This window comes from Rhinatrema bivittatum, chromosome 1, assembly GCF_901001135.1.
Source record: "Rhinatrema bivittatum chromosome 1, aRhiBiv1.1, whole genome shotgun sequence".
Lineage (NCBI taxonomy): Eukaryota > Metazoa > Chordata > Amphibia > Gymnophiona > Rhinatrematidae > Rhinatrema > Rhinatrema bivittatum.
The window spans coordinates 197338281-197366042 of NC_042615.1; the positions used below are offsets into that span (position 1 = coordinate 197338281).

Consider the following 27762-nt stretch of genomic DNA (forward strand, 5'->3'; position numbering starts at 1 on the left):
CCTATACACCAGGTGTTTTTGGATCTGCTCAAGAAAAACTGGGAATCTCCTTCATCGGTGTCTCCAGTTAATAAGAAAGCTGACTCCACATACCTTGTCCAGTCAGCACCAGGTTTCCAAAAGCCTCAACTGGATCATCGCTCTGTTGTAGTTGAGTCTGCACAGAAGAAGGCCAAGCGTCTTAAGCCGCACTCTTCTACCCCACCTACCAGGGACAACAAATTCCTGGATAGTGTGGGACGAAAAGTGTACCATGGAGCTATGTTGATTTCACGCATAGCTTCATATCAACTCTATATGACTCAATACAACAGAGCTATCCTTAAGCAGATGCAAGACTACGCTGACACGTTGCCGGACCAGTACCAACCGCAACTTCAAGCCCTTCTTCACAAGGGATTTGAGGCAGGGAAGCACGAGATTAGGACTGCCTACGATATATTCGATGCTTCCACGAAGGTTTCAGCCACAGCCATCTCAGCTAGACGTTGGGCTTGGTTAAAGTCATCCAACCTTCGCCCAGAGGTCCAAGATCGTCTTGCTGATTTACCCTGCTTAGGCGACAATTTGTTTGGAGAACAAATTCAACAGATTGTGGCAGAGTTAAAAGACCACCATGAGACGTTGAAACAACTCTCGTCTATCCCACCTGAGGTGATCTCCAAGCAACCGCAAAAGAAGGACTCTAAAAAGTCGTTCTTTCGACCACGCCGCTACTACCCTCCGTCAACTAGGGCTCGTCCTGCACGGTCCTCTAACAGGCCTCAGACTCGTCAGCCGAGAAAGCAAAGGCCTACTGTAGCCCCACCTCCTGGGCCTGCGGCGGGCCTTTGACTTCCCTGTATTGAGCACAAGCCAACTCCCTCTTCCACACATCCCTGTGGGAGGTCGTCTGTACCACTTCTTACACCGTTGGAAACAGATCACCTCAGATCAGTGGGTGCTAGCAATTATCGCACAAGGTTACCACCTCAACTTTATAACACTTCCGCCAGACTCCCCGCCCCTTCAGGCATGGAGTCTAACCAGCCATTTGACTCAATTACAACAAGAAGTATTCCTTCTTCTACAATCAAATGCTATAGAACCCGTCCCTCCTTGTCAACAAGGGAAAGGATTCTATTCCAGGTACTTCCTAATACCAAAGAAATCAGGGGGGCTTCGTCCAATTCTGGACCTTCGGGCCCTCAACAAGTATCTGCAAAAAGAAAAGTTCAAGATGGTAACCCTGGGCGCCTTGCTCCCTCTGTTGCAAAAGGGGGATTGGCTGTGCTCTCTCGACCTCAAGGACGCTTATACCCACATTGCGATAACACAATCTCATCGCAAGTATCTGCGTTTTCTGATAGGCCACGACCATTATCAATACCGGGTACTACCTTTCGGTCTGGCATCTGCTCCACGAGTCTTTACCAAGTGTCTCATAGTAGTAGCAGCATTTCTCAGGAAGGAAGGTGTCCACGTCTACCCCTATCTGGACGATTGGCTCATCAGGGCCTCTACCCCTCAGTTTGCTCAATCCTCCCTAAAATTAACAATTCACACACTCCTTTCCTTAGGGTTTCTTGTCAATTACGAGAAATCCTGCTTGGTCCCATCTCAGACCTTATCCTTCATTGGGGCAGACTTGGACACCTTACAGGCAAAAGCCTACCTTCCAATTCAACGAGTCCACACTCTCATGTCCTTAGCTCGCCAGCTCCAGTCGCAACACACTGCCACGGCTCGCCAGTTCCTCATTCTCCTAGGACACATGGCATCCTCGGTTCAAGTCACTCCCATGACCCGACTAGCCATGAGAGTAACACAATGGACTCTACGACACCAATGGATTCAAGCTTTTCAGCCTCTGTCCTCCATTATTTCAGTCACACAGGCGCTACGCCTATCCTTAACCTGGTGGACGACTCAGGTCAACCTCCTTCAGGGCTTACCCTTTCTTCCACCAGATCCGCAAGTAATCCTAACCACCGACGCTTCTCACATCGGTTGGGGAGCCCATGTGGACGACTTCCAAACCCAAGGATTATGGTCCAAAGAGGAAGCCGAACACCAGATAAATTTCCTGGAACTTCGAGCAATCCGCTATGCGCTCCGAACTTTCAAAGATCATCTATTCCATCAGATAATCTTAATCCAGACGGACAACCAAGTGGCCATGTGGTACATAAACAAGCAGGGAGGCACAGGCTCCTTCCTTCTGTGTCAGGAAGCTGCGCAGATCTGGGCGGAAGCCCTCTCCCACTCCATGTACCTCAGGGCCACATACCTGCCGGGAGTAGACAATGTATTGGCAGACCAGCTGAGCCGTGTCTTCCAACCACACGAGTGGTCACTCGATCCTCTGGTAGCGACCACTCTGTTTCACAAGTGGGGTTCTCCCCGCATAGACCTCTTTGCGTCCCCTCAGAACCACAAAGTGGACGATTACTGCTCTCTCATTCGGAGCCAGCACTCTCGGCCGAGGGATGCATTCTCCCTCAAGTGGACAACCGGTCTGCTCTATGCATTCCCTCCACTTCCTCTTGTGTCAAAGACTTTTGTGAAGCTACGCCAGGACGGAGGAACCATGATCCTGATAGCACCTTACTGGCCACGCCAAGTATGGTTTCCAATACTCCAGGATCTCTCCATCCGCAGGCACATTCCTCTGGGAATGGACCCGCATCTTCTCACTCAAAACGACGGATGCCTCCTCCATCCCAACCTCCAAGCCTTGTCCCTGACGGCATGGATGTTGAAAGGTTAGTCCTTCAACCATTTAACCTTTCAGATTCAGTTTCTCGGGTCCTGATAGCTTCACGAAAGCCTTCCACAAGAAAGTCTTACTCATACAAATGGAAAAGGTACACATCATGGTGCACTTCTCAGTCCCTTGATCCCCTTTCCTGTCCAATCTCTAAGTTCTTGGACTATTTATGGCACCTATCAGAATCCGGTCTAAAGACCTCTTCCATTAGGATGCATGTCAGTGCGGTAGCCGCCTTCCATAAAGGTATAGAGGGTGTCCCTATTTCAGTACAACCCCTGGTGACACGCTTTCTTAAAGGCTTGCTCCATCTGAAGCCACCCTTACGTCCTCCGGCCCCATCTTGGGACCTTAATCTGGTTCTTGGTCGTCTTATGAAACCTCCTTTCGAACCTCTGCACTCCTGTGAATTGAAGTATCTCACATGGAAAGTATTATTCCTGTTGGCTATTACTTCAGCTCGCAGGGTTAGTGAGTTACAGGCCTTAGTCACCTATCCGCCTTACACTAAACTCCTGCAGGACAGGGCGGTACTCCGCACTCACCCTAAATTTTTACCCAAGGTAGTTTCTGAATTTCATATCAATCAATCCATCATACCTCCTATCTTTTTTCCCAGGCCCCATTCCAACTCTGGGGAACAGACTCTGCATACCCTAGACTGTAAACGAGCTCTAGCGTTTTATCTAGACCGTACAGTTGCTCACAGAAAGAGTACTCAATTGTTTGTCTCCTTCCATCCTAACAAGTTAGGACAACCTGTGGGTAAGCAGGCTCTTTCCTCCTGGTTGGCGGACTGCATTTCCTTCTGTTATCAGCAAGCTGGCATTCCTTTCCAAGACCGTGTCAAAGCACACTCTGTGAGGGCCATGGCGACTTCAGTGGCACACCTTCGATCGGTGCCGCTTCCTGACATCTGTAAGGCTGCAACCTGGAGTTCTCTCCATACCTTTGCAGCCCACTATTGTTTGGACAAAGCTGGAAGACAAGACTCCATCTTCGGCCAATCTGTCTTGCGTAACCTTTTTCCAACATGATGTACCAACACCCTTCCACCTTCCCAGTAGGGTGCGGATGCCCTTTCCCAAATTCCACCCCAGTTGTTGTGCCTGTTGCACATCGTTGGGTACAATTGGTGCAGGTCAGGACATCCTCAGCTCGGTACTCACCCATTTGTGAGGACAACCATCCTGCTTGTCCTGTGAGAAAGCAAATGTTGCTTACCTGATGTAACAGGTGTTCTCACAGGACAGCAGGATGTTAGTCCTCACGAAACCCGCCCGCCACCCCGCGGTGTTGGGTTCGTTTTATTTTTACTTTCTAGGCACTGCCTGTAGCTTTGAAAATCAGACTGAAGGGAGACCCCTGCTGGCTGCAGGGTCAGTGCCTTGCTGGGCATGCCCAGTAGGGGCCAGTCAAAGTTCTGTTAAACTTTGACAGAAGTTTTCCGTGGTGGGCTCCATCCTCGATGTCACCCATTTGTGAGGACTAACATCCTGCTGTCCTGTGAGAACACCTGTTACATCAGGTAAGCAACATTTGCTATTCCTCCAAAAGGGCATTGATGGTCCATTGGTTCTCTCTTTGTAAGAGACACCACTTACTCAAAATGATTAAAAAAAAAAAAAAAAAAAAAAGAAGCTGAGTCCCTGGGCCCTAGGGTCTAAGGTAAAATACAAAAGGAAAATTCTTAAGAAAAAGAGAAACCAAAACCAGAGGAAAGAAGGATGGAAAAACTTTTTCCTTTTAACAAAAAGTTTCCAGAAAGCATCCTATCTACTTTACTTCACCTAGGTCTCAATACTAGAGACCCCCTAGGATAAATGAACCATAATAGAGCAGCAAAGGGACATGCTGCCCCTAGGAGGGTCAACTAAAAGATTCACAACTTAAGATAGTGGCAGAGGTTTATATAGTCTAGGAGTTCACCATCTCAGATTCCCATATGGGGGAGCTACAACCCACAATAAGCTACTCCTTTCCCCTTATACAGATAAGACATTTCTCTTAGTAGGAACCCACAGGATTCTCTATACTCAAAACATACAATAATACAATATAATAAAACTTTAAACCATATAAAAAAAATCTACATGTTATTTCCCTTTCAACCTGTGTATTTTCTTCAACCTGTTTCACTCTGGTTTTCCTCTGTGCTTCCTTTTTTTTTCACCCTCCCATTTTCTTCACTTCTGTCTTCCTCTCCAATCTGTTTTTTTCCTGTAGACAGCCACCTTTTTATATTTACTACTTTTTTTCTGCCTCATTTCCAGCCTTGTTGCTGCTTTTTTCCCCATCTTTGCTTCTTGCCCTTTCTCTCTGCTGCTTTTTTTTTTTTATTTTACCTCCTAACAGCTTTCTTGTCTTCCCAATTTTAAGTCTAGTATAGTACTGTAGTTTGGAACTTTTAAAAACCCATCAAATGTTGTTATACTGTCTTGCAGCATTAGAATATATACAATTATTTGTAGCAATCCTTAAACGTTAATATATTGTTGTGAAATTTTAATGGGAAATATATTTTCAAAGGATTGATTCTTGTTTTATGCATGGGTAGGTGACTGGTATAATGGACCTGCTACCGACCTTGAGACAGAACCAGATGAGGATTGGGTGGAGAGCAGAAAGGATGAGAGCCGTGCTTACCAAGAGTGGGATGAAGATGCTGATATTGATGAGTCTGGTGAGAGAAAGCAAAATACTATTTGTCTCCTGTTCACAAAGATCTCTGGAGCCTTTTTCCCATCTAGATGTTGCAGAACTACTTTTAGAAGTAAATGTTATAGGAAGAACAGTAAACTGTTATACTCTTGTGCAAATGAATTCAATTGGAAAGATGACTTGGGAGGGGGTGTCTTGGTCGCTTTGGAGGGGGAATAGTCCAGATGTTTGACACCTCTGTACTGCTGGACTCTAATGCAACTGAATTAGGTAAAGAAGAACTTCATAATGGGGGGGTTCCAATGGCATTTCGATGAAGAAGCATTACTGCGCCTGCAATAGTGTGGAAGTGATCCCTACAAGCCGGTACTAAGAAGATAGTGATGGTTGTGGTTCACACTTAGAGGTTGTGACGACAAATATTTTCTCTTAAATGTGATGCTAGAATGTATTGGGTATGCTTTTGTTTAGACTGACATTTTGGTTGAAATAATAAGCAGTACAGTAATTGGCCACTCAAGTGATGTCATTTGATGGCATCAAAGCAGAAAAATGCTCTCTGAGCTCAAAAAATCTGAATAGATTTTCTGAAAATCTGCAGGTGCTCCCATGTAGCCACCACCATTCAGATCTCATCACTTTTTTTTTCTGCCACTTTTTTCTGCATTTTGCTTTTTCTGTTCGTCACTTGCCAAAGTTTTTCTGTCTTTTTTTTCCTTCTCTTAATAAGTATCTTTTTTTTTTCCTGTCGATATGTACAGCTGAATTAACCATGACATGGTGATGTCATCCAGTGGGACTGAATAGACACGTCTCTCCTAGCTAGTAGAGCTTTTAGCTCTACTCAGCAAGTATGGGAATTCACAAGCAGGTGTTAACTTGTGAGCCTCCTCAGTCTTTTGTGAGCATAGCACGCGCATGTATGGTCTCGGTATTTTTTTCTTCAATTCTCTTCAGTTTTCATTGTTTTTTCCACTATAAAATTGTGTCTCTGCCTCAGTAGCACCCCCAACAGCACTTCAGCCTTCAAGTTGTCGACGGCTGTCCGACTTACTTATGGCCTCGGGTTTCAAAAAATGCCCGATCTGTTGCGGAATATGTCCATCACAGACCCGCACTTAGAATGTGTGTTGTGTCTGGGAGAAAAGCATGACGTGTTAACTTGTGTGAAATGTGCTGAAATGACGCCGAAAGGGAGAAAACTCTGGATGGAGAAAATGGAACACTTGTTCCAATTACAATTGATGCCTTCGACGTCAACATCCACCCAATAGTCTCCGGCTGGAGCGATCCACAAGGTCGTGTTAAAAGAGCAAACACCCGATGAGGCAGGGGATAGGGCATCGCCAACCCCATCTACATCGTCGTTCAGGTCGGTATCGATCATCGAAAAGACCGCCGAAAGTAAGCAGAAACATCGGCATTGGAGGCCGCACAACCCGGACATCGACCCGATACCCGGTGATCCATCGAGGGTTCCTGGGTCCCAATCTAAGAAACCTCGCAGGACCGAAACATCACCAAGGCCTTCTAAACCACAGCGATCCCCACCGCCATCGGTGCCGGGAACCGTACTTCCTCAGGGCCCTGGGGAAGTACCGCCTCCCCCCATAGCAGCTCTAGTCTCACCAGCTATGTGGGTGGAACTGGACGAATATATTCGCCAGGCAGTAAAGGATGCACTCCTAGCTGCGGTGCCATCGCCAAAACCATAGACACCACCGATGCCTTCGACTCCGGTTCCCATGAACCTGCCGATACCGCCATCGCCAATTCCACTGATGCCGGTACCCATATCCTTGCCGATACCATCGATGCCAGAACCCATAACCTTGCCCATTGTAAGACATACTATATACTGTCATTGTAACTGTTGTAATGTAAAAAGTGATTAGTAACTCTGTTACTAGAACTTCGGTATATAAAACTGTTAAATAAATACCTCCGTTGATACCAATAGCACCATCGCCCTCGATGCCAATACCAGATTTGTCTCTCTTTGCACTAATTTTGGCCAAACTAGACACTATTATCGGTGCCATTCCAATAATATCTCCAGAACCAACAATGCCACCACCCACTAGAGAGGATATCCCGAAGGACCTTCCACCTTCAGAGCCAATTCCCGGTCCATCAGGGGTTCCACGCCCTCATCCACCAATATCACCATTGCTTCCATCTAAGCTGCTGGAACACCCATCCAGGCCAAAGGAGTACACACCTTCTACTCCACTTCATCCTCATACACCGGACACTTGGCAAGATACAGATACGGACACATCCTCAGAGGAAGTCCTCTCTGAACCATCACCTCCAGAAGAGTGAAGACGTTCTCCTCCGGAGGACCTTTCATTCTCCAATTTTGTCAGAGATGGCAGATACCATCCCTTTCCAATTACACACTGAGGATGATTCCAGACAAAAGACACTAGAAGTACTACAATTTGTGGACCTACCCAAGGAGGTTTTGGCAGTTCCAGTCCACAAAATCCTGGTAGAGTTATTGCACAGGTTATGGGAACATCCCTGCTCCATACCCCTGGGTCAACAAAAGAGTGGACGCAACATACTTGGTCGAACACATCCCATGGTTTCAAAAAACTCAATTACCTCACCATTCAGTGGTAGTTGAGTCAGCACAGAAAAAGTCAAAAAGAGTAAAAACTCATTCTTCAACCCCACCAGGCAAAGATAATAGGTTGCTAGACAATCTTGGTAGGAAAATGTTTCAAGGTTCTATGTTGGTATCCAGGATTGCTGCCTACCAATTATATATGACTCAATACCAGCGTAACCTATGGAAACAGATCCAGGAACTCTCTGAGAATCTCCCACAGCAACTTCAGGAATCCTTCTCAACTATTATTCATAAAGGCCTTGAAGCAGGCAAACATGATGTTCGTGCAGCGTACGACTCATTTGAAACTGCATCCAGGATGTTGGCCACTGGGATAAATGCTAGAGGATGGGCCTGGCTTAAGGCATCTGACCTAAAGCCCGAAATACAAGACAAACTAGCAGATCTCCCTTGTGTAGGGGAGAACTTATTTGGTGATAAAGTTAAGGAAGCAGTTTCTTTGTTGAAGGAACATTCCAAAACTCTGAAACAATTGTCAGCTATACCTCAAGAGTCTTAATCATCTAAGAGACTTCCACGGAAGGAATCTAAGCTCACAACCTAGACAATCCAGGACAACCAGACCTCAACCCCCTCCACGGACAGCGTCCACGTCGGGGTTTTGAAGTGATTCCAGGGAACAGCAGCTGCTCTCCCAATCCGGCACAACACATACCAGTGGGTGGTCAGATCACATTCTTCCATCACAATTGGGAATTCATAACCACAGACCAGTGGGTACTTTCCATCACATCTCAGGGTTACCACTTGGATTTTCTCACCATACCAAACAACACTCCTCCCACTTCGTTTTGGACAATAAAAGACCAATCCACAAGTCTACAAACAGAATTATCCACCCTTCTGAGAGCCAGGGCCGTGGAACCAGTTCCCCGACCTCAGCAGGGCAGAGGATTCTACTCCCGCTATTTCCTCATTCCAAAGAAAACCGGAGGCCTACATCCAATCCTAGACCTCAGAAATCTCAACAAATTCCTGAGAGAAGAAAAATTCAGGATGGTTTCTCTAGGCACCATGCTACCACTGCTTCAAAAGGGAGATTGGCTCTGTTCTCTGGATCTTCAAGACGCTTACACTCACATTCCCATATTCCCGCCTCATCACAAGTATCTATGATTCCTCGTGGGTACTCAACATTACCAATACAGGATACTACCATTCGGCCTTGCCTCAGCACCTCAAGTATTCACAAAGTGTCTAGCAGTGGCAGCGGCTCATCTACACAAGCAAGGTGTGCACGTGTTTCCTTATCTAGACAATTGGCTCACCAGGAGTCAATCACAGCAAGGAACTCTCAATTCTCTCCAGCTCACAATAAATCTTCTCCATTCCTTGGGATTCCTCATCAACTACCAAAAATCCCACCTCACACCATCTCACAGGTTACAGTTCATCGGAGCAGAGTTAAACACCATAACAGCAAAAGCCTTCCTACCAAGGGACCATGCACAGACACTAGCCTCGTTAACCGCCTCTCTTCGAGCATGCACACAAATAACAGCGCATCAATGTCTCACCCTCTTAGGTCACATGGCCTCCACAGTCCACGTCACTCCTATGGCCAAATTAGCTATGAGACTCACTCAATGGACGCTCAAAAGTCCACCGATGCCGTTCAGCCAATATCTTTTCCTATCTGAGTAACTCAAGAACTACACTCCTCGCTCCTCTGGTGGACAAATATGGACAACTTGCTCAAGGACCTACCTTTTCAACAACCAATTGTGCAAGTAACATTGACTACAGATGCATCCACCTCAGGATGGGGAGCACAAATTGGCCATTTGCAGACTCAAGGTACTTGGACAAAACTCGAAGCAACTTTTCAGATAAACTTCCTAGAGCTTCGAGCTATACGTTATGCGCTACATACGTTCAAAGACTGCCTTTCACACAAGACTGTCCTCATACAGACAGACAACACAGTTGCCATGTGGTACATCAACAAACAAGGAGGTACGGGCTCGTATCTCCTTTGTCAAGAAGCTGCACAGATTTGGGACTGGGCCTTAACACACTCAATGTTTCTCCAGGCCACTTATCTGGCAGGCATTCACAATGTGATAGTGGATCGACTCAGCCGTCAATTCCAACCACACGAATGGTCCCTGGATCCCTCAGTAGCAGCCAGGATATTTCAACGTTGGGACAACCAACAATAGACCTCTTTGCGTCATACGTGAATCACAAAGTGGACAAATTCTGCACTCTACACAAACAGAGAAACCAACCAGCCAAGGACGCCTTTGCTCGCCCTTGGAACTCAGGCCTACTGTACGTGTATCCTCCGATACCGCTCATCACCAAAACTCTAGTGAAGCTACAACAGGACAAGGGGCCCCATATTGGCCTTGACAAGTATGGTTTCCCACACTTCTAGACCTCTCGATCAGGGATCCAATTCGTCTGGGAGTAGCTCCCACTCTCATAACTCAGGATCAGGGTCGGTTGCGCCGCCCCAACCTTCAATCCCTATCCCTGACAGCTTGGATGTTGAAAGCTTGATTTTACAACCACTCAATCTTTCCACTAATGTATCTCAAGTGCTTTTAGCTTCACGTAAACCTTCAACACGTAAGAACTATTCTTCCAAATGGAAAAGGTTTACCTTCTGGTGCAGGCAAAAACGTATTGATCCTTTCTCCTGCTCCATAACTTCTCTACTAGAATACTTATACCATCTTTCAGACTCTGGCCTATAGACTTCATCTGTAAGAGTCCACTTAAGTGCAATCTCAGCTTACCATAATAAGATGGGAGATGCACCAATTTCCACGCAAACTCTCATCAGCAGATTTATGAGAAGTTTAACGCACATAAAACCACCAATTCGGCCACTAGTCACAGAACGGGACCTAAACCTGGTTTTAACAAGACTCATGCATTCTTTTGAACCCATAGATTCCTGTGATCTCAAATTTCTCACATGGAAAACTATCTTTCTCATAGCCATTACATCGGCTAGAAGGGTTAGTGAGTTGCAAGCACTTGTCACGTACTCACCCTACACGAAATTCCTACATAACAGAGTGGATCTCCGTACACATCCAAAATTCCTTCCTAAGGTAGTTACGGAATTCCACTTAAACCAATCCATAGTTTTACCTACATTCTTTCCAAGGCTTCATTCCCATCCAGGAGAAACAGCCTTACATACCTTGGACTGTAAGCGTGCACTAGCATTTTATATAAACCGCACTGCAGTCCACAGGAAATCCGCTCAACTCTTTGTATCTTACGATCCAAACAAACCTGGTAAAGCAGTGGATAAACAAACTTTATCCAATTGGATAGCAGATTGCATACAGTTTTGCTATGAAAAAGCAGGCCTTCCTCTCCAAGGTCGAGTAAAGGCTCATTCAGTAAGGGCAATGTCAACCTCAGTAGCACATTATCGTTCAGTACCGATAGCTGACATTTGTAAAGCCACAACATGGAGTTCTCGTCACACCTTTGCGGCCCACTACTGTCTCGACAAGGAAGGAAGACAAGATTCAGCCTATGGGACAATCTGTCTTAAAGAACTTGTTTCCAGCATAATCCAACTCCTACCACATCCAACCTTTCGTGATTTCAGGCTGCCTCATTTTTCCCAACAGTACGTATCCTGCTTGTCCTGGGATAAAGCAAAATTGCTACCCTTGTAATAGGTGTTATCCCAGGACAGCAGGATGTAGTCCTCATGAAACCCACCCGCCACCCCGCGGAGTTGGGTCCGATAGTTTTGTTTTATTTTTGGCTAACGCTCATTGCTACAAACGAGACTGAAGGGAGACCCCTGTGGCCAGGAAGATCATGGCATGCTGTGCATGCTTAGTGGGTACACAGTGCCAGTCAAAAGTTTCTAGAAACTTTGACAGAAGTTTTTCCGTACAGGGCTCCATTATTGATGTCACCCATATGTGAGGACTACATCCTGCTGTCCTGGGATAACACCTATTACAAGGTAAGCAATTTTGCTGAACTATAAGTCTCTTAGAAGATGCAATCACTTCTCTTACCTCAGTGCTGTGTCATCTGCCTCACTGGGAAAAGAGTTGAGGTGGAGTTCCTCAAAATCTCCCCCTTTGGCAGAGCGTGCCAGAACATCGGGGTTGGAGTAGTGTGGCATTGAAGAAAAAATCCACATATAGAATCAGAGGTACTAGGAAACTTTACCTGCCAATTATATATTTTTTTATTTTGTATAATGCAACTATAACCTTTATCAAACATACATTTTTACGTAAGACCACATTGTACTGAAATTATCATTAATCTAACCCTCTTGCCTAAAATTCCCCATCATAACCCAATACATGCATTACCCTTCACTCATTCCATTCATACCATTCATACACATAACATATATAACCATATTCCTATTAAAACATCTTATTCTCAATATCACATGCTGTTCTTACTATATGAATATTTCAACAATCCATATAACAAATATACAATTGTATTCTGCAATTCTTCTTACTCCAGGGATGCTATAACAGTGTGAAAAATGTGCAGTTGTATTGTACAATGATAATATAATTATTTTACTTGATGTATTCAATATATTTTCATACTGTACATTCATCAGACAAGAGCCTCGTTTCACCCTGTGACTCAGGGCTAATTCAAGGACATCTATCACTCAAATGCTTCTATGTACATTAACTTCCTGCCCACTCTCATAATCACCAATCATCTAATAGCACAAAGTAGTCCACCATGTTACAACGATATCTGTAATACAATCAATATGATCCCATTGTCAACAACCTAACTCAAAATATTTAAATGCCTAACTTATACACAACTTCTAAGTGTGAACCACCACCATCACTATCCACTTAGTACCGGCTTGTAGTGATCACTTCCACACTATTGCAGGCGCGTTAATGCTTCTTCATCAAAATGCCATTGGAACCCCGTCATGAAGTTCTTCTTTACCTAATTCAGTTGCATTGGAGTCCAGCAGTACAGAGGTGTCAAACATCTGGACTATTCCCCCTCCAAAGCGACCAAGACATCCCCTCCCAAGTCACCATCTTCATCATTGAGGTCCCAGATTAGTGTTTCTACACCCTTAGGTTTGGAAGAGGAATTGACAGGAATTCCCTTTAACTGCCATACCTGAGCTTCCAGAACATTCCTCCCCTCTGGAAGACTTTTCTTACTCAAAATTAAAGGATAAACTAGGAAGAGCACTTGGAGTACATTTGCACAAAGATAAAGATCCTTGCACAGAGATGTTTAGTTTCCTCCAAATTTTGGAATAGCCAGCGGAACGGGCAGTTATACTGTTTTACAGTATTCTACAGCAGCTGTGGATGAGAATGTGGGAAAACCCCATCTCCTGTGCCCCAACTGCAAGAAAGTTGCAGGCTGATGCAGAAAGTTGCATCCAGGAAAGTGGCGGCTGGATAACTGGATAAGTACTGACTTATGCAGCTATCTGCCACAGTTTGCTGCTACTTAGCCACATAAAGGTAACGTATTTTTCGCTCTATAAGACGCACTTTTCCCCCCCATAAGTGCGGGGAAAATGTCTGTGCATCTTATGGAGCAAATATAAAAAAAACCCCAAAAACTAACTACAACCCCCAACCCTCCTGACCCCCCCCCCCCCCTCAAGACTTGCCAAAAGTCCCTGGTGGTCCAGTGGAGATCCAGGAGCGATCTCCTGCACTTCGGCCATCGGCTGCCAGTATTCAAAATGGCGCCGATAGCCTTTGCCCTTACTATGTCACAGGGGCTACCGGGTGCCATTGGTCGGCCCCTGTCACATGGTAGGAGCAAGGGACAGCAGGTGCTGGCCGGCGCACGCAAGTTACGCTTGGCAGAGGCAGGCGTAACGCAGCAAGATAAGGTTGGGGGGGGGGGTGGATTTAGGTAGGGTTGGGGGGTGGGTTAGATAGGGGAAGGAAGGGAAAGGGGGGGAGCTAAAAAAAAAAAAAAAAAAAAGTTCCCTCCAAGGCCGCTACGAAATCGGAGCGGCCTTGGAGGGAACCGGGAAAGCCATCTGGGCTCCCCTTGGGTTCGGCGCGCACCGACCCAGGATTTTATAACATGCGCGCGTGGCAGCGCACGCATATTATAAAATAGGGTGTACATTTGTGCGCGCCGGGTAGCGCGCACAACATTTAAAATTGGCCCCTTAGTAAACTAGAATATTGGAGGAAGACTTTCACACCCCTGCCTTCTATGAAACCTTCAGATAGAGCAGGGAAAGTAGGATTCCATAAACTGCACTTCTTCATTTTATCTACCTTTCATTTTTCTTGGTTATTGATTACAAATTTTATTTGAATTTATAAAGTATTTTCTTAAATTGAAAACTAGCTATTCTTTTTTTTTTTTTTTTTGTCCTCTGAAAAGTGCTGTTCTGCTGCTCAGTAATACAAAAATATAAATTCAGTCATTTTATGTCTTTGATTGTTTAACAGAAGATGCTACGAAAGAATCATCAGCTATTAGCATTGCTCAGAGGGAGAAGCACTTACTTCATGGTGTGATACATAATGTCCTTCCCTATGTGGGATCTTCAGTAAAATCCCTAGTACTGGCATACAGTTCTGCTGTATGCAGCAAGACGGTATGTATTGCCTGCATCAGTTATACCTAGTGACTCTGGTTGTGCAGTTCTTAATTTGTATTAATCTAATTGATTTCCTTGCACTGAGAGAATGGTTTACAAAAACAGCACTGAGAAATGTTTACATTTAGACATGGAGATGAGACTTAAATTCATAATATTTGGTGGTTTGTTAGAAATGGGGCATTTTATTATGCATGAATTTGTATGCGCTCTTCACAGTGAAGCACTATTTCGTCAGAGCTGATCTGTACATTAGTTGTGCTAGCTTCTGCTTTGTGCTTTCTATTATAAATGCTATAAATCCACAGATGGGGTAATTCATTAAGAAGCTGTTGTAAATGCTGTTTGTTTTTTTGATTTATAAGTCATTTTTATACTATGATGCTGAAGGCATGATACAACAAATTTCATTGAAAAAATCATAAAAATACTTATAAAGTAAATTAAAAATATAACAATGAATAGCAGAAAATAATATAATCTACAAAGAAATACAAAATTATACTCTTAACGTATCTCAGTTTCAGAGTATAAAATTAAACACAATTATTCAATTAAGAAATAAGTAAGGAAAGCAACCAGAGGCATAACTTTGGGAATGCTTTCCATCATAGATTTCCAGTGAAGGTGTGTATGTTTGGGGGTTTTTTGGAGGGGGGGGGGGGGTGCAGAATTGTGGGCTATGGATATAAGTAGGGATGCATGTGAGCTGTGTATGGGGAGGATTTCGTGCATGTGTAGGGGGGGTACGCTGACATGAGTGTAAGAATTTTAGAAATGGGTTTGTTTAGGGGTGTGTGTGTGTGGAGTGGCTGTAGAGAATAGGAAGATAGGTGGGTGAACATATGTAGGTGCATGACAACTGATGGAGTATGTAGTGAATTGGTTTGCGCGGGGGGGGGGGGGAGTATAGGAGCTTGTGGATTGTGATTTTGTAGTGGGTGTGTGGGGTAAAATATCCATGTATGTATGAAGATATTGAAGTATGTGTATGGGTGGGAGTTGAGTGAGAGTTTATGGGAAGTTGGTGTGACTGTGTGGCAGGGGGCAGGGCTTAATTTGTAGATAAACAGGAAGTGAAACTAGGTGGGGGAAGGGAAGGTGCAGTGGGAGGGTGCAGCTGGGGAAAGGAGAAACTTGTTCATGGAGGAGAGGATAAGGACCAGGGCCTGGTGTGAACTCCCTGTTCTAAAGAAAAACACACCCGTACATGCTTTTTTTTCTCCTCCTTATCCCAGTGATTCTTCATCCCCAGCCCTCACCAGTGCTCAAACCTCAGCCATTCTTAGTCCATCTGTGCTCAGTAGTAAGCACTGGTGGGTGAAGGACAAATGGCAGTTGAACACTGTTGGGGGCTGCAGATAGAGGGTTAGTGAAGTAAGGAGGAAGAGAAGTGTAGAAAGAATAGAGCCCTTTTTGTCTGCCCTTGTGATCCTGGTTATTCATCCCAAGTCCCTTCCCCTCCAAACCCCACAATTTATTTCAGGAGTCCTCAGCTCCCCACCCAGAGTCCCTGAGTCTCGCCTCCAATTTCTGCTGGCTCTCATGCCCCACTTCCCCTTGATAGTCACTAATTCCCCTTCCTAGAAAATTATCCTCTTAAGCATCTCTTCTCCTTGAACAGTAAAATACAGTCCTCAGAGGACAAGCAGTATGGTAGTCCTCACACATGGGTGACATCAGATGGAGCCTAGCAAGGAAGAGTTGTCAGAGTTTCTAGAACTTTGGCACACTGAGCATGCCCAGCATGCCACTATCCACACATTCACGCAGGGACCCTCTTCATTCTCTTTTTCTGTAAAGCTTTCGCATCGCTGCTGTTGATCTTGTGGCAAATTTTAGGGAAAAATGTGTGTCTCCTTTTTTTTTTTCCCCCCCCATTCATGCTGGGTCCCTCTGTCTCCTGGGGTTAGTGACTAGGCATCACAGTATGTTTTATGTTGTTCGCTGTTGATTACAGACGGGGCCATTTCCCGGTATCTGCTGGCCATCGATCATGCGCCGGGTTCTTTTTCCTAAAGCGGTGTCTGGGTTTCGCCGATGCTTCAGTGCCCCCTCACCATGTCCATCACAGACCCCCATGAGATCTGTATTTTGTGCCCTGGGGGCATCGCACGACGTTTGGGGATGCATGCGCCTTCTTTGCCTAGATGACTCCTGAGGGCCGTTGCGTGCGTCCTGACAAAATGGATAAACTTTTTGGCACCAAAAAGTCAGAGCCCTCAACTTCGGCATCGGGGGCATCGACGCCCCAGGGATTTGAGTCAAGGGCCCCTGTTCCCACGTTTTCTCCACCGCTGAGTTCTCAGGTGGAACTGGGTGCAGGGGATCGTCTGCTTTCTATTTCTTCTCGTTCCAGGTCTGGATCTTCGCCATCGCCCTCTGCTCCAGGGAAGGACCGGGCCAAGCATCGAGAAAAGTCAAAGCATTGCCTTCTATCGCCATCTTCCCATGGCTCCAAGCTCAGGAAGGCATCGGCATCCACTGAGTTGCCCCCGAAGCGGCCCGGGTCCGAGCAGGCTCCATCCTCCATTGAGCCTGAGGGCCAGAGGCGATCCCCTTCGGTTTTGGTGATAGTCACCAATCCCCGTCAGGGCTCCGGGAATTCGGTTCCACATCCTCCTCAAACTGTCCTCTCATTGTCAGCATTCGAGGAGGAGTTGGAGTGCAGTGTACAGTTGGTAGTCGGCCACGGGTTCCTTCGGGGGCCACCATCGCTGCCAGAGCCGGCTCCATCAATGCTCGCACTGTTGCTAGAGCGACTGGATTTACTGCTCAGTGCCTTGCTGATGCAGCCCATCCCGGTGCCCCGGCCACCCTCTATGCCGCATGGAGCACTAAAGTGGCCCCTACCGGAGGCTATTCCGGTGGCTGATTCCTCCATTGAGGAAGGACCATCAGGTTTGGTGCCAATAGGCCTCTTGATTCCCTTGGTGCTACCGATGCCGGCATTCATACCTTTGGGGTTCCTGGTGCCTTCGGAGTCTAGGCTTAGGGTCAGCATAGGGGTTCCATCTCCGGTGTCCCTGGGCGCTTTGAGTGAGGAGGATGCTCCCTTTGACACTTGGGAAGTTGAGGCTTCCCCTTCTTCTTCTTTCTCCGTGGACAAGTATCCCAAACAGCTCCACAGATGGGCGACGTAATCCGACAGCGCTAAGTCTGGCAGTTTCTCTCTCATAGCTCAGTTTGTTTTGCTTTCTGAGCATGTGCGGTCCTTTCCACATTAGTGTCCCCATCTACAAGTCTCCTCTGTCTGTTTTTATCTGCTTTGGCGAATGGCTTGATGTCTCCATTTCTCTTAGTCACTGCAGTTTTTCCATAATGTCAGCTGAGAAAAAGGAGATGAGTCCATTTAAAAACGGTCAACAGTGTGGTCATGAGATGTCTGTACTGGACCTTGAATGTACTAACATTTGGACGCAATGGCATGCATTACGTAGTAACGTAGTTACGTACTGACATTCAGTGGAACGCACCTCCATTTTGAAATAATAATTTGTATTGTATTAATACGATAGATGCTATAAAATGTCTAACCTATCCCGTCAATTAAATGACGAAACAATAGTCTGATTATAAGCTACACCTACTTTAAATCCTCAGTTGAAATATGCTTGCTCAGCATCGCGCAGAACGCATGTGTGAAAGATAAGAATTGTAGAATGTATAAGAGCCTGCTCCCGAGGGGGAGGGGCATGCAGTTGTACTAAGCCATTGTCTTAGCTGCATCTTGCTGGCAATAAAAGTCTATCTTTACGGATCAGTTGTCTGGGCCTCCTTTCTGGCTTTTAGAGACGGTTACAGACCTGCACTCCTTGTGTCTAAAATGCTAAATTATGGCCCTTGCAGACAGATGTCCTTGAAGGCACTCTTACAGAGAGATCCACTTAAAATATAAGTACTGGAGCTCATCAAAGACCATTGCAAAATCATATCCTGTCTAGGTAAGCTGAGAATGTACTATATCATCAAAGAAACTGGTCTCAACTATGCTGTAGCAAGATAGCACTGAACCAAGTCAGAGCAAAGAGCCATCTGCGCAGAGAAAGCATCCTGTGATATTAGAGCCAAAGCTACAGAGCCAAGAGAAATTGCTGGTGCTGAAGCTTTGGCGCACAAAATTGCCGGTGCCAAAACAGAGCGCAGATTTCCTGGCACAGAGATGTTGGCACGCACAATTGCCAGTGCCTTAAACAACAGTGCAGAAAATTCTAGCGCCAAAGTACCAGCACAGAAAAACGTTATCACCCAAACAAAAGCGTATGGACATCCTATTCAGTGATAAAAGTGCAGTCTATAAATTAAATTAACAACATACACGACTCTATGCTCCATGTGCTTCATCAGAGTGTTCCCCAGAGATTCAAGTAGGAAGGAAACACACAAAGATAAAGCATGCAGATTCATAAGGAAGTATGACATCACCACTCACACTGGAACTCCAAACCAAATCATTAGAGCTTGAGCAACCAGACATTCTACCACAAGAACCTGTGCAAGAATGTCACGTGTTTGTGCAAAGATTGACTGACTTCATAAGATCATACATGAAACGGCTACCAGAACAACAAAAAAAACTCAACACAACCTGAACTAGAGAAATGTGAGCATCTACAATCAAAATTATTATCTTATTTTCCAAAGGAAGATGACAGTACAAGATTGGAGAAACTATTTCATATATATACAAATTATATTGGATGATGCTTACTATTCAAAAGAATTCTGCATATTAGAATCAGATATACTGTCCCCAGATCTGTCTTCAGGTTCAGTCTAGAAGTCTAAAGCCTCCAGAGGACTCTTCATACCTAAATTTTCTCCAAAAATTGTCAGATGCCATCCCATTCAGTTTAGAAGAGGATGCAGAAGATATAACAGACTTGCAAGATGTATTAAGATTCATTCAGATTCCGAAACAGTACAAAGCATTACCTATGCCTGATATGTTCATAACAGTGCAAAACAAAATCTGGAAATTACTTTTTCTGTACAGAATACAGAAATGCCTAGAGCATGAGAAAGTACAGCTTTTTCATGATTCCATTATTGTTGAATTAGTGATGAAGGCCAAGAAGACAAAAACATACTCAAACACGCCTCCAGGTAAGAATCCAAGGACTATAGATACAGTCGGAAATAAAGACATACTAAAGAACAACATTACAGGCCTGAATTGCAGCATATCAGGTCAGGATAATTCAATATCTCAAAAATAACCTCAAACTCCAGGAATGTTCTTTGAAGTTACCAAAGGAAGAATAGCATTCTTACAACAAAATCATGGCAGATGACAAAAGATTGTGCAAAGCACAATATACCATTAAGATTCTTTTGGTACAACAGCAGGTGTATCTGACAGCCATAGCAGTAAGGAGGCTAGCATGGTTTAGGGCTTCAGTCATTGGGGATGATGTCCACGAAATCAAGTGGATACACCTTGTGCATGAGAAGCCTCTTTGGGGACAAGGTAAAGGAGACTGTAGAAACAATGAGAAATCAAAATACAGCCCTGCAGTTTCTCATATCTCACCAAAACTCGACATAAAGAAGGTTCAAACAAGATTCTTATGAAAGACCATTTTCCTAGCGTGAAGCCAGATGGATTCTAGACCAATGGGTTGTGCTCCCCTGTCAGCAGATGGAGACTGAGTCAGGTTTCAAAAGTGATGTCACCCTAGATACACCCCTGCAATGACCTCAGCCCTTCAATATTTCTCCGTCTCCAGCAGATGTAGACATGCTTTCCCTATGGGGATCACTGTACCTTTGGAAGAAGAAATTCTACTTTTAAATTGGAGAAAAGATTGAACCCCTCTCTCCTGCAGTGATTCCTAAAGGGCCCTCCCCCAGTTGAGAATTCCTGAGGTGATTTCCGAGGTCCCTCAGAGGTGTGCCTTGGTCCGTTAGCTGGTTCCCAGTGTAAACTTTGCTGCTTAAGCAGCTGAAAGACAACAGGTGCAGGAAGCCGAGTGCAGCGGTGACAGCTAAAGCCCCCTCCCCCCCCGCAGCCGGAGACCACCTCTGTACTCAGCCGGTAAGCGCTGAGTCCAGGTACTTTTTTTTTTTTTTTCCAGAGGAAGAAGATTTACCTTCAGAAAAGAGGGGTTTCGGTAAGCCTTCCTCTGCTCTCCTTGCTCGGAGCGCCATACCAACATTGTTCCCAATCCCGTTGGGGCATAGGAAAGTGGGCTTACAAGTGAGTTGAGCAGCCTCCCGGTGGGCTAGGCTTTGCTTCAAACTTGGTCTGCACACCGCGTGGTAGGCCGGAACTGCCATCTTGCATGCGCCTTTGTACGTATTGCCCACCATAGGATGTCAGTATGTGCAGTGCGTTGGCTTTGCGCAAGCACTGCATGCATAATATGCGCACACGCACACAATAAAGTAAGCTTAGGATACAAGAAAAGCCGGGCGCACAGATTCTGCGTGTGTCTCGCCATGCCCCGCCTAGGCATTCAAAATTTGTGCACATAAATTTTTAAGCGTGAGCCAATCGAACACACAGTTACCGCTGCCAATGGCACCAGCAGCCAGTAAACATAAGCGCCTTGCTCTCAATGCTGCTTGTCATACTAGAGCTTCCCAGCTTGATCTAGATTCCAACGTATGTCAGCACTGTAGGGAAGCCCAAGGGGATTTGGCCTCTCTGGACTTTGCTGAGCCCGACTCTTCCTATTCAGATGATGGATTTTCAGCCTTAACTGGAAGTACTCCAAATCTGAGTAACCCCTTGGCTGGGTCTTCCATGGGAGAGGGGAAACTCTGTTGGGCCCACCCCAGTTCCCCTGCCCCCCGAGCTAGGCATGGACCTGGTCGCCTTTTCTTGGATGGAATTTTTCCAGGGACTGCAGGCTACTTCCTCGCTTGCCTCTGTCCGGATGGAACCCCAGTCGGCCCCCTCTCCCATTCCTATTGACAGACTTTGAGGCATGTCCCGCCTGACCAAGTGGGGACCCTGATGATACAGAGAAGAGCAAGATCCCTTGGAAGAAGTGGAAATTCCCCCCCCGGATTAGAACAGTATTGAACCATTTTACGATTCTTTCATAGAGATGAATTGCCGGTCTTGATTTCCAAGATCCTGAAAAATGCGGGGAGTTCCTGGAGTGGAATCTGTGACTGAATCAAAGAAGAATCCCATTCTGATTTCCTTGCGCAAAGCCTCTTGCTACTTCCCAGTACTGGAAGCCATCCAGGAGTTCATTGACCTGGAATGGGATGCCCCAGAAGCAAGTTTTAAAGGGGGCTGGGTGTTAGAAGCTCTCTACCCGCTGGATCCAGCAGTGAGAGAACGTTTGTGTTTCCCTAAAGTGGATGCACTCATTTGCACGGTCTCTAAGCGAACTATCCCATTGGAGGGAGGAGCGGCTTTAAAGGATGCGCTGGATAGATGGAGTCTATCTTTAAACAAGCCTTTGACTCAGTAACAATTACCTTACAGATTTCTTCTTCTTGTGCCCTGGTCGCTCGTTCATACCTTCTCTCTCTCAGGAGGTGGATAACTCAGGGGTGAACCCCAGTGTGGCTATGGAACCCGCCGCTGCCTTTTTAGCAGAGGCGGGCTCGGATTTAGTCCGTACTTCAGCCAGAGGAGTGGCCTCAGAGGTAGCGGCCAGAAGACAGATATGGCTGCAGAATTGGTCAGCTGACACAACCTCCAAGGCCAATATTACAAAGTTGCCCTTTAAAGGATCAAGCCTATTTGGAAATGAATTGGAAAAACTGGCCAGTAAATGGGGCGAATTTCCAGTACTCTGGCTACTGGAAGATAAGAGGAAGCAGTTGCAGCGCCTCTAACCTATGAGGGGCTGGTCCAGGGCACCCCAATGCATCCACCCCTTCAGAAGCTCGACATTTCAGAGGTCTCGGCCCCAGGAAAATACATTGCATTATTCCTTCTAATTCATCGTAGCCAAGAAGGAAGTTCCTTTTGCCCTATCCTGGACCTCAAGAGTGTCAACAGTCACCTATGAGTGAATCATTTCCACATGGAAACCTTACGCTTCATGATAATGGCCATACAACTGGGAGAGTTCCTAACCTCCCTGGACCTATCCAAGGCCTACCTACATATTCCAATCCATCAAGAACACAAACGCTTCCTACACTTTGCTGTACTGGGTCACCATTATCAGTTCCAGGCACTGCCCTTTGGCCTAGCCACTGCCCCAAGATCATTTTCCAAGATTATGATGGTCGTGGCTGCAGCGTTGAGAAGAGAAGGAATCCTGGTACACCCGTACTTGGAAGACTGGTTGATCTGGGCCAGGTCTGTGGAAGAAAGTCTCCAGGTGACCAACAGGGTGACCTTCTTTCTTCAGGGACTCGGTTGGGTAGTAAATCTGGACAAGAGCAGTCTCAAGCCTTCCCAGTTGGAGTATCTGGGATTCTGGTTGGACACCAGGCACAGATACGGATACGTCACTTGATGAACACAATATACCCGATGGTGTAAAGCTATCTCCAAGTTTTTGGTTTGATGGTGGCAACCTTAGAAGTAGTACCATGGGCGAGAGCATACATGCGCCCACTTCAATGCTCGCTGCTGTCATGTTGGAACCCACAGTCTCAAGACTATTTGATTTGGCTCCACTTACCGATTGGAGTCTGCTCTCACCTCAAGTGATGGTTGCAGGAGGCTCATCTGAGCAGGGGGGGTATCCCTGGCCTCCCCAAACAGGCTGGTTCTTACAAAGTATGTGAGTCTCTGGGGCTGGGGAGCTCACTGTCAGGAACTCATGGCCCAGGGACATTGGATGGAGAAAGAGGCCCTCTGGAACATCAATCACCTGGAAGCCCAGGCAGTGACGCTAGCATGTTTGCAATTCAGCCACAGACTCCAGGGTCAAGCAGTCTGCATAATGTCGGACAACGCAATGATGGTAGCCAACATCAGCCGCCAGGGAGGAACCAAGAGCCAGCAGGTGTCTCAGGAGATAGTCTGTAGATGTATTTCTGCCCATTCCATAAGAAGGTCTATCTCAGCCTCGCACATCGTAAGAAAAGACATCCGAGCAGATTTTCTAAAGCAGGGAGAGTGGGTGGTGTTGGCCGAAGTCTTTCAACTGATAGATCGCTGGGGCCTCCCGCCATCAACCTGATGGCTGCATCTCACAATGTGAAGGTTCCCCAATTCTTCAGTCACAGAAGAGGTCCGTGATCCCTGGGGTTCGACACTCTCTCGTTCAGACCTGGCTTGAAGAAGAGTTGCTATACATCTTCCCTCTGTGACCCCCTGCTGGGCAGGATCATTTGCTGAATCGAGTACCACGGGAGATTAGTCTTACTAGTAGCTCTAGATTGGCCCAGGCATCCATGGTATGCAGACATGCGGAGACTCCTGGTAGAGACCCCCCCCGTGCCTCCCACTGCACAGAAACCTGCTACAGCAGGGACCAGTCCTTCATGAGGATCCAACTCCATTCTGTCTTACGGTCTGGCCCTTGAGAGGGCTTGCCTGATAAAGCGAGGATATTCTGCAGCAGTAAGTGCCACCTTACTCAGCGCTTGGAAGTTCTCTATGTGTGGGTCTGGAGAGTATTTGAGGCCTGGTGCAAGGAATGCGATGTCCCCCCTTGGGTGGTCAAAATCCCACTTATTCTGGAATTTTTGCAGGATGGCTTGAATAAAGTTTTGGCCCTTAAGTTCTTGAAGGTGCAGGTAGCGGCTCTCTCCTGTTTCAGGGGCGAGGTGAACGGAACCTCCCTGTCAGCTCATCGGGGCATGGACCATTCTCTGAAAGGGGTGAAGCACCTTCGGCCACCCCTAAAGTGGCTGGTCTCTTGTGGAGTCTTAATCTAGTACTGGAATTTTTGGCAGGGCCCTCCTTTCAGTCGCTGCACAATCTTTCCTTGTGTTTATTAACCTAGGACAAGCAGAATTGATAGTCCTCACACATGGGTGAATCCCTAGCTCCAGGCTGTCCCTGAAGACAATAACGACCAACAGACACCTTTACTAACAGGTGTTCTACAACAGCAGGATGTTAGTCCTCATGAAACCTGCCCACCACCCCGTGGAGTTGGGTTTTGTCTTTATTTTATGTTTTCATAATTCTATGTTACGATACTAGGGACCCCGCATGGATGTGTGGATTAGGACATGCTGAGAATGCTCAGTGTGCCAGTCAGTTCTAGAAATTTTGACAGACGTTTTCCGTTTGATGATGTCACCCATGTGGGAGGACTAACATCCTGCTGTCCTAGGAAAACACCTGTTACAAGTAAGCAACTCTGTTTTCTGAGTCTACCCCCTTTACCCTCATTTCATGCCCCCTTTCTGTGAAAGAGGCTCAGAGGCTCGCCTCCTGTGCATGGAAACCTTGGAGGTATTTAAAAGTCTATCATCCTCCTATCTTGCCTTTCCTCTAGGGCAGGGGTCGGGAACCCATGGCTCGCGAACCAGATATGGCTCTTTTGAGGGCTGCATGTGGCTCGCAGACAAGTGTCGCCACACTTCGCGGTTCCCCGCTGACCCAGCTGCTCCCTGGTCCTCCGCCGCCCGGGCTTAAAATGCTGTCAGCCCGGGCGGAACGCGGCAGGACAGCTAGAGTCAGCGGCACCGGCGTGCTCTCTTCTCCCCGCCCCCCGCGGCCCGGAAGAGGAAGTGGTGAGCATCTGGTGCCTGCGCGGAAGAAGAGACCACGCTAGTGTGGTCTCTTCTTCCCGCGCAGGCACCCGATGCTCTCCACTTCCTCTTCCGGGCCGCAGGGGGCGGGGGAGGAGGAGAGCACGCCGGCAGCGGCACGACTGGAGTCAGCCGGGTGCCAGTGCTGGAGTCATCGGGTGCCTGCGCGGGCCTCTTCTTCCCACGCAGGCACCCGATGCTCACCACTTCCTCTTCCGGGCCGCGGGAAGAAGAGAGCACGCCGGTGCCCTCTTCTTCCCGCGGCCCGGATGAGGAAGTGGTGAGCATCGGGTGCCTGCGCGGGAAGAAGAGGCCATGCTAGTGTCCGGGAAGAAGACTGCAGCGCGGCTCGGAGGAAAATGGAGAGTTTCAACCGAGGCCGATGGGACTCCGCCTTCGCCTCCGCGAGGGCTGAAAATGAAGGAGGTTAGCGTTGGGAGGAGGCTGCTGCTGCCGCGAGTTCCCGGGGTGGGGGAGAGAGAGAGTGAATGAGCGAGCAAGCATGTGTGTTTGAGATCCTGTGTGTGTGAGTGAGAGATTGCATGTATGTGAATGATTGAGAGTCTGTATATGTGAAAGAGTATGTCTGTGATTGAGAGCCTGCCTGTGAGAGAGAGAGCATGAATGTAAGTGTATGATTGAGAACCTGTATGTGTAAGTTTGTGATTGAAAACCTGTTTGTGTGAAAGAGTATGTGTGTATGATTGAGATCGTTTGTGTGTGAGAGAAATCATGTGTATGTATGATTAAGAGCCTGTGTGTATAAGTAAGAGAGAGATCATGTGTGTCTGTGTCTGATTGAGAGCTGGTTTAGGTGAGGGAGCATGTGAGTATGTGATTGAGAGCCTGTGTGTAAATGAGAGAAAGAGAGGACATGTTTGTAAGCATGTGAATGAGAGTCTGTGTGTGAGAGAAAAAGACAGCATGTATTTATGTGATTGAAAGCCTGTGTGTGTGTGTGTGTGTGTAAGCGTGAAAAGATAGACAGCATGTGTGTAAATGTGTAATTAAGAGCCTATATAAGTGAGAGAGAAAAAGCATGTGTATATGTGAGTGACTGAGAGCATGTGTGTATAGGTGTGTAACTGAGAGCCAGTGTGAGAGAGAGCGCTGGTATGTGACTGAGAGAGGAGAAAGTTCCAAGCAAACCACCCCGCCTCCTGCTAATTCAGAACAATCTCAGGACACCTGGATATCAAACGTTCCCAGGTATGCAGAGCAAAAACATTTTTGTATCCTTATTATTTTTCATTACTGGATCTTTGTGTCTGCTATTTTGAAATATTTTGTTGGTATCTGGAAATGTTTTATATGAGTTTTTAATTATTGGATATTCCACTCATCAGCTGTTTCGAAATATGTTCTTTTTGTTAGTACAGTTTTACTGCTGATGATTTTATATTTCTTGATTTGTTTTATAAGGATGGGTGATGTTTCTTTTTATCCTTTGTTACACTGGCTTGTTGCAGTTTCCAATTCAGTTTTTTCTGCATGCTTCTTGTTATGCGTTTTGGTTTCTTTATTCTATGTTAGGTGAGGGTCAGCACGTGATTCAGGTGAGGTTTTCTGCTGGCGTGTTGTTTCTGTGTAGGACTCTATAGCAGCCTGACTTGGTCCGTTTTCCTAATAGGAGATGTATTGGTGTCTTAAGGCCTGGTGTAATATTTTCAGAGACTTATGTACATTAAAAGTGTGATCTTACATAAAATGCACACATTTACTTGTATTTAGTTTTAAAACATATTGTATGGCTCTCATGGAATTACATTTTAAAATATGTGGCGTTTATGGCTCTCTCAGCCAAAAAGGTTCCTGACCCCTGCTCTAGGGTATACATATTTAGATCTTTAAGCTTGTCCCCATATGCTTTAGAACAAAAAACACTGACCAAAGAGATCTAAATGCAAGGCATAGAATCTTAAATTGAACCCTGCAATCTACCAATAGCCAGTGAAGGGCTTTCAAAATTGGCATCATCCTCTCCTGTCAGATTTTTGCGCTAACTGCAAAGGATGGGCATATGTTTTGGCAAACCCACTATTAGAGCATTGCCATAGTCTTGTGAGTCTAAGGCAAGTACTATCTTAATCAGTCCACTCTGTTCTAAATTAGGTTTATTTGGCAATTAAGACCTTTAACTGATGAAAACAGGCCCTTATTGAATGGACTTGCAGTTGCATCGACAAATGTTCATCCACTAATACATAAAATTTGCATGTATCCTTCTTTTATGGAACCATCTTTCCATCCAGTAGGCTCTTGACTCTAGAAATGAGACATGTTATAGTAATATTGGATATTTGGGGGTTCATTTTTGTTATTGTTCGTATATTTGTAGCATCCTGATTGTACACCACCTTGGATGATATTTGTGAACAAGAAGGTGGTATAGAAGTTCTTTTGTAGTAAAGTAAATATGAATCATTCTGGCTCTTCAAATGCATATAGTCTGCTTTACTCATTTAGCATAAATGTTAACTAGACATTAGACCACGAATAGCAGTGAGGTAG

The 27762-nt window shown here is 46.0% G+C and overlaps 1 protein-coding gene across 4 annotated transcripts in view; it reads left to right on the forward strand.

The window, feature by feature from the left end:
* FBXL5 (F-box and leucine rich repeat protein 5) overlaps window positions 1–27762 on the forward strand; it is a 251460-nt gene that overhangs the window by 111680 nt on the left and 112018 nt on the right. For all 4 annotated transcript variants that reach the window (XR_003854714.1, XM_029590712.1, XM_029590737.1 and 1 more), the window contains exons 6-7: window positions 5307–5432; window positions 14471–14619. Coding sequence is in view for 3 of the 4 variants with exons in the window: in XM_029590712.1 (XP_029446572.1) it covers window positions 5307–5432; window positions 14471–14619 (275 nt within the window). In the remaining variant the exon portion in view is untranslated. The remainder of the gene's footprint in view (window positions 1–5306; window positions 5433–14470; window positions 14620–27762) is intronic.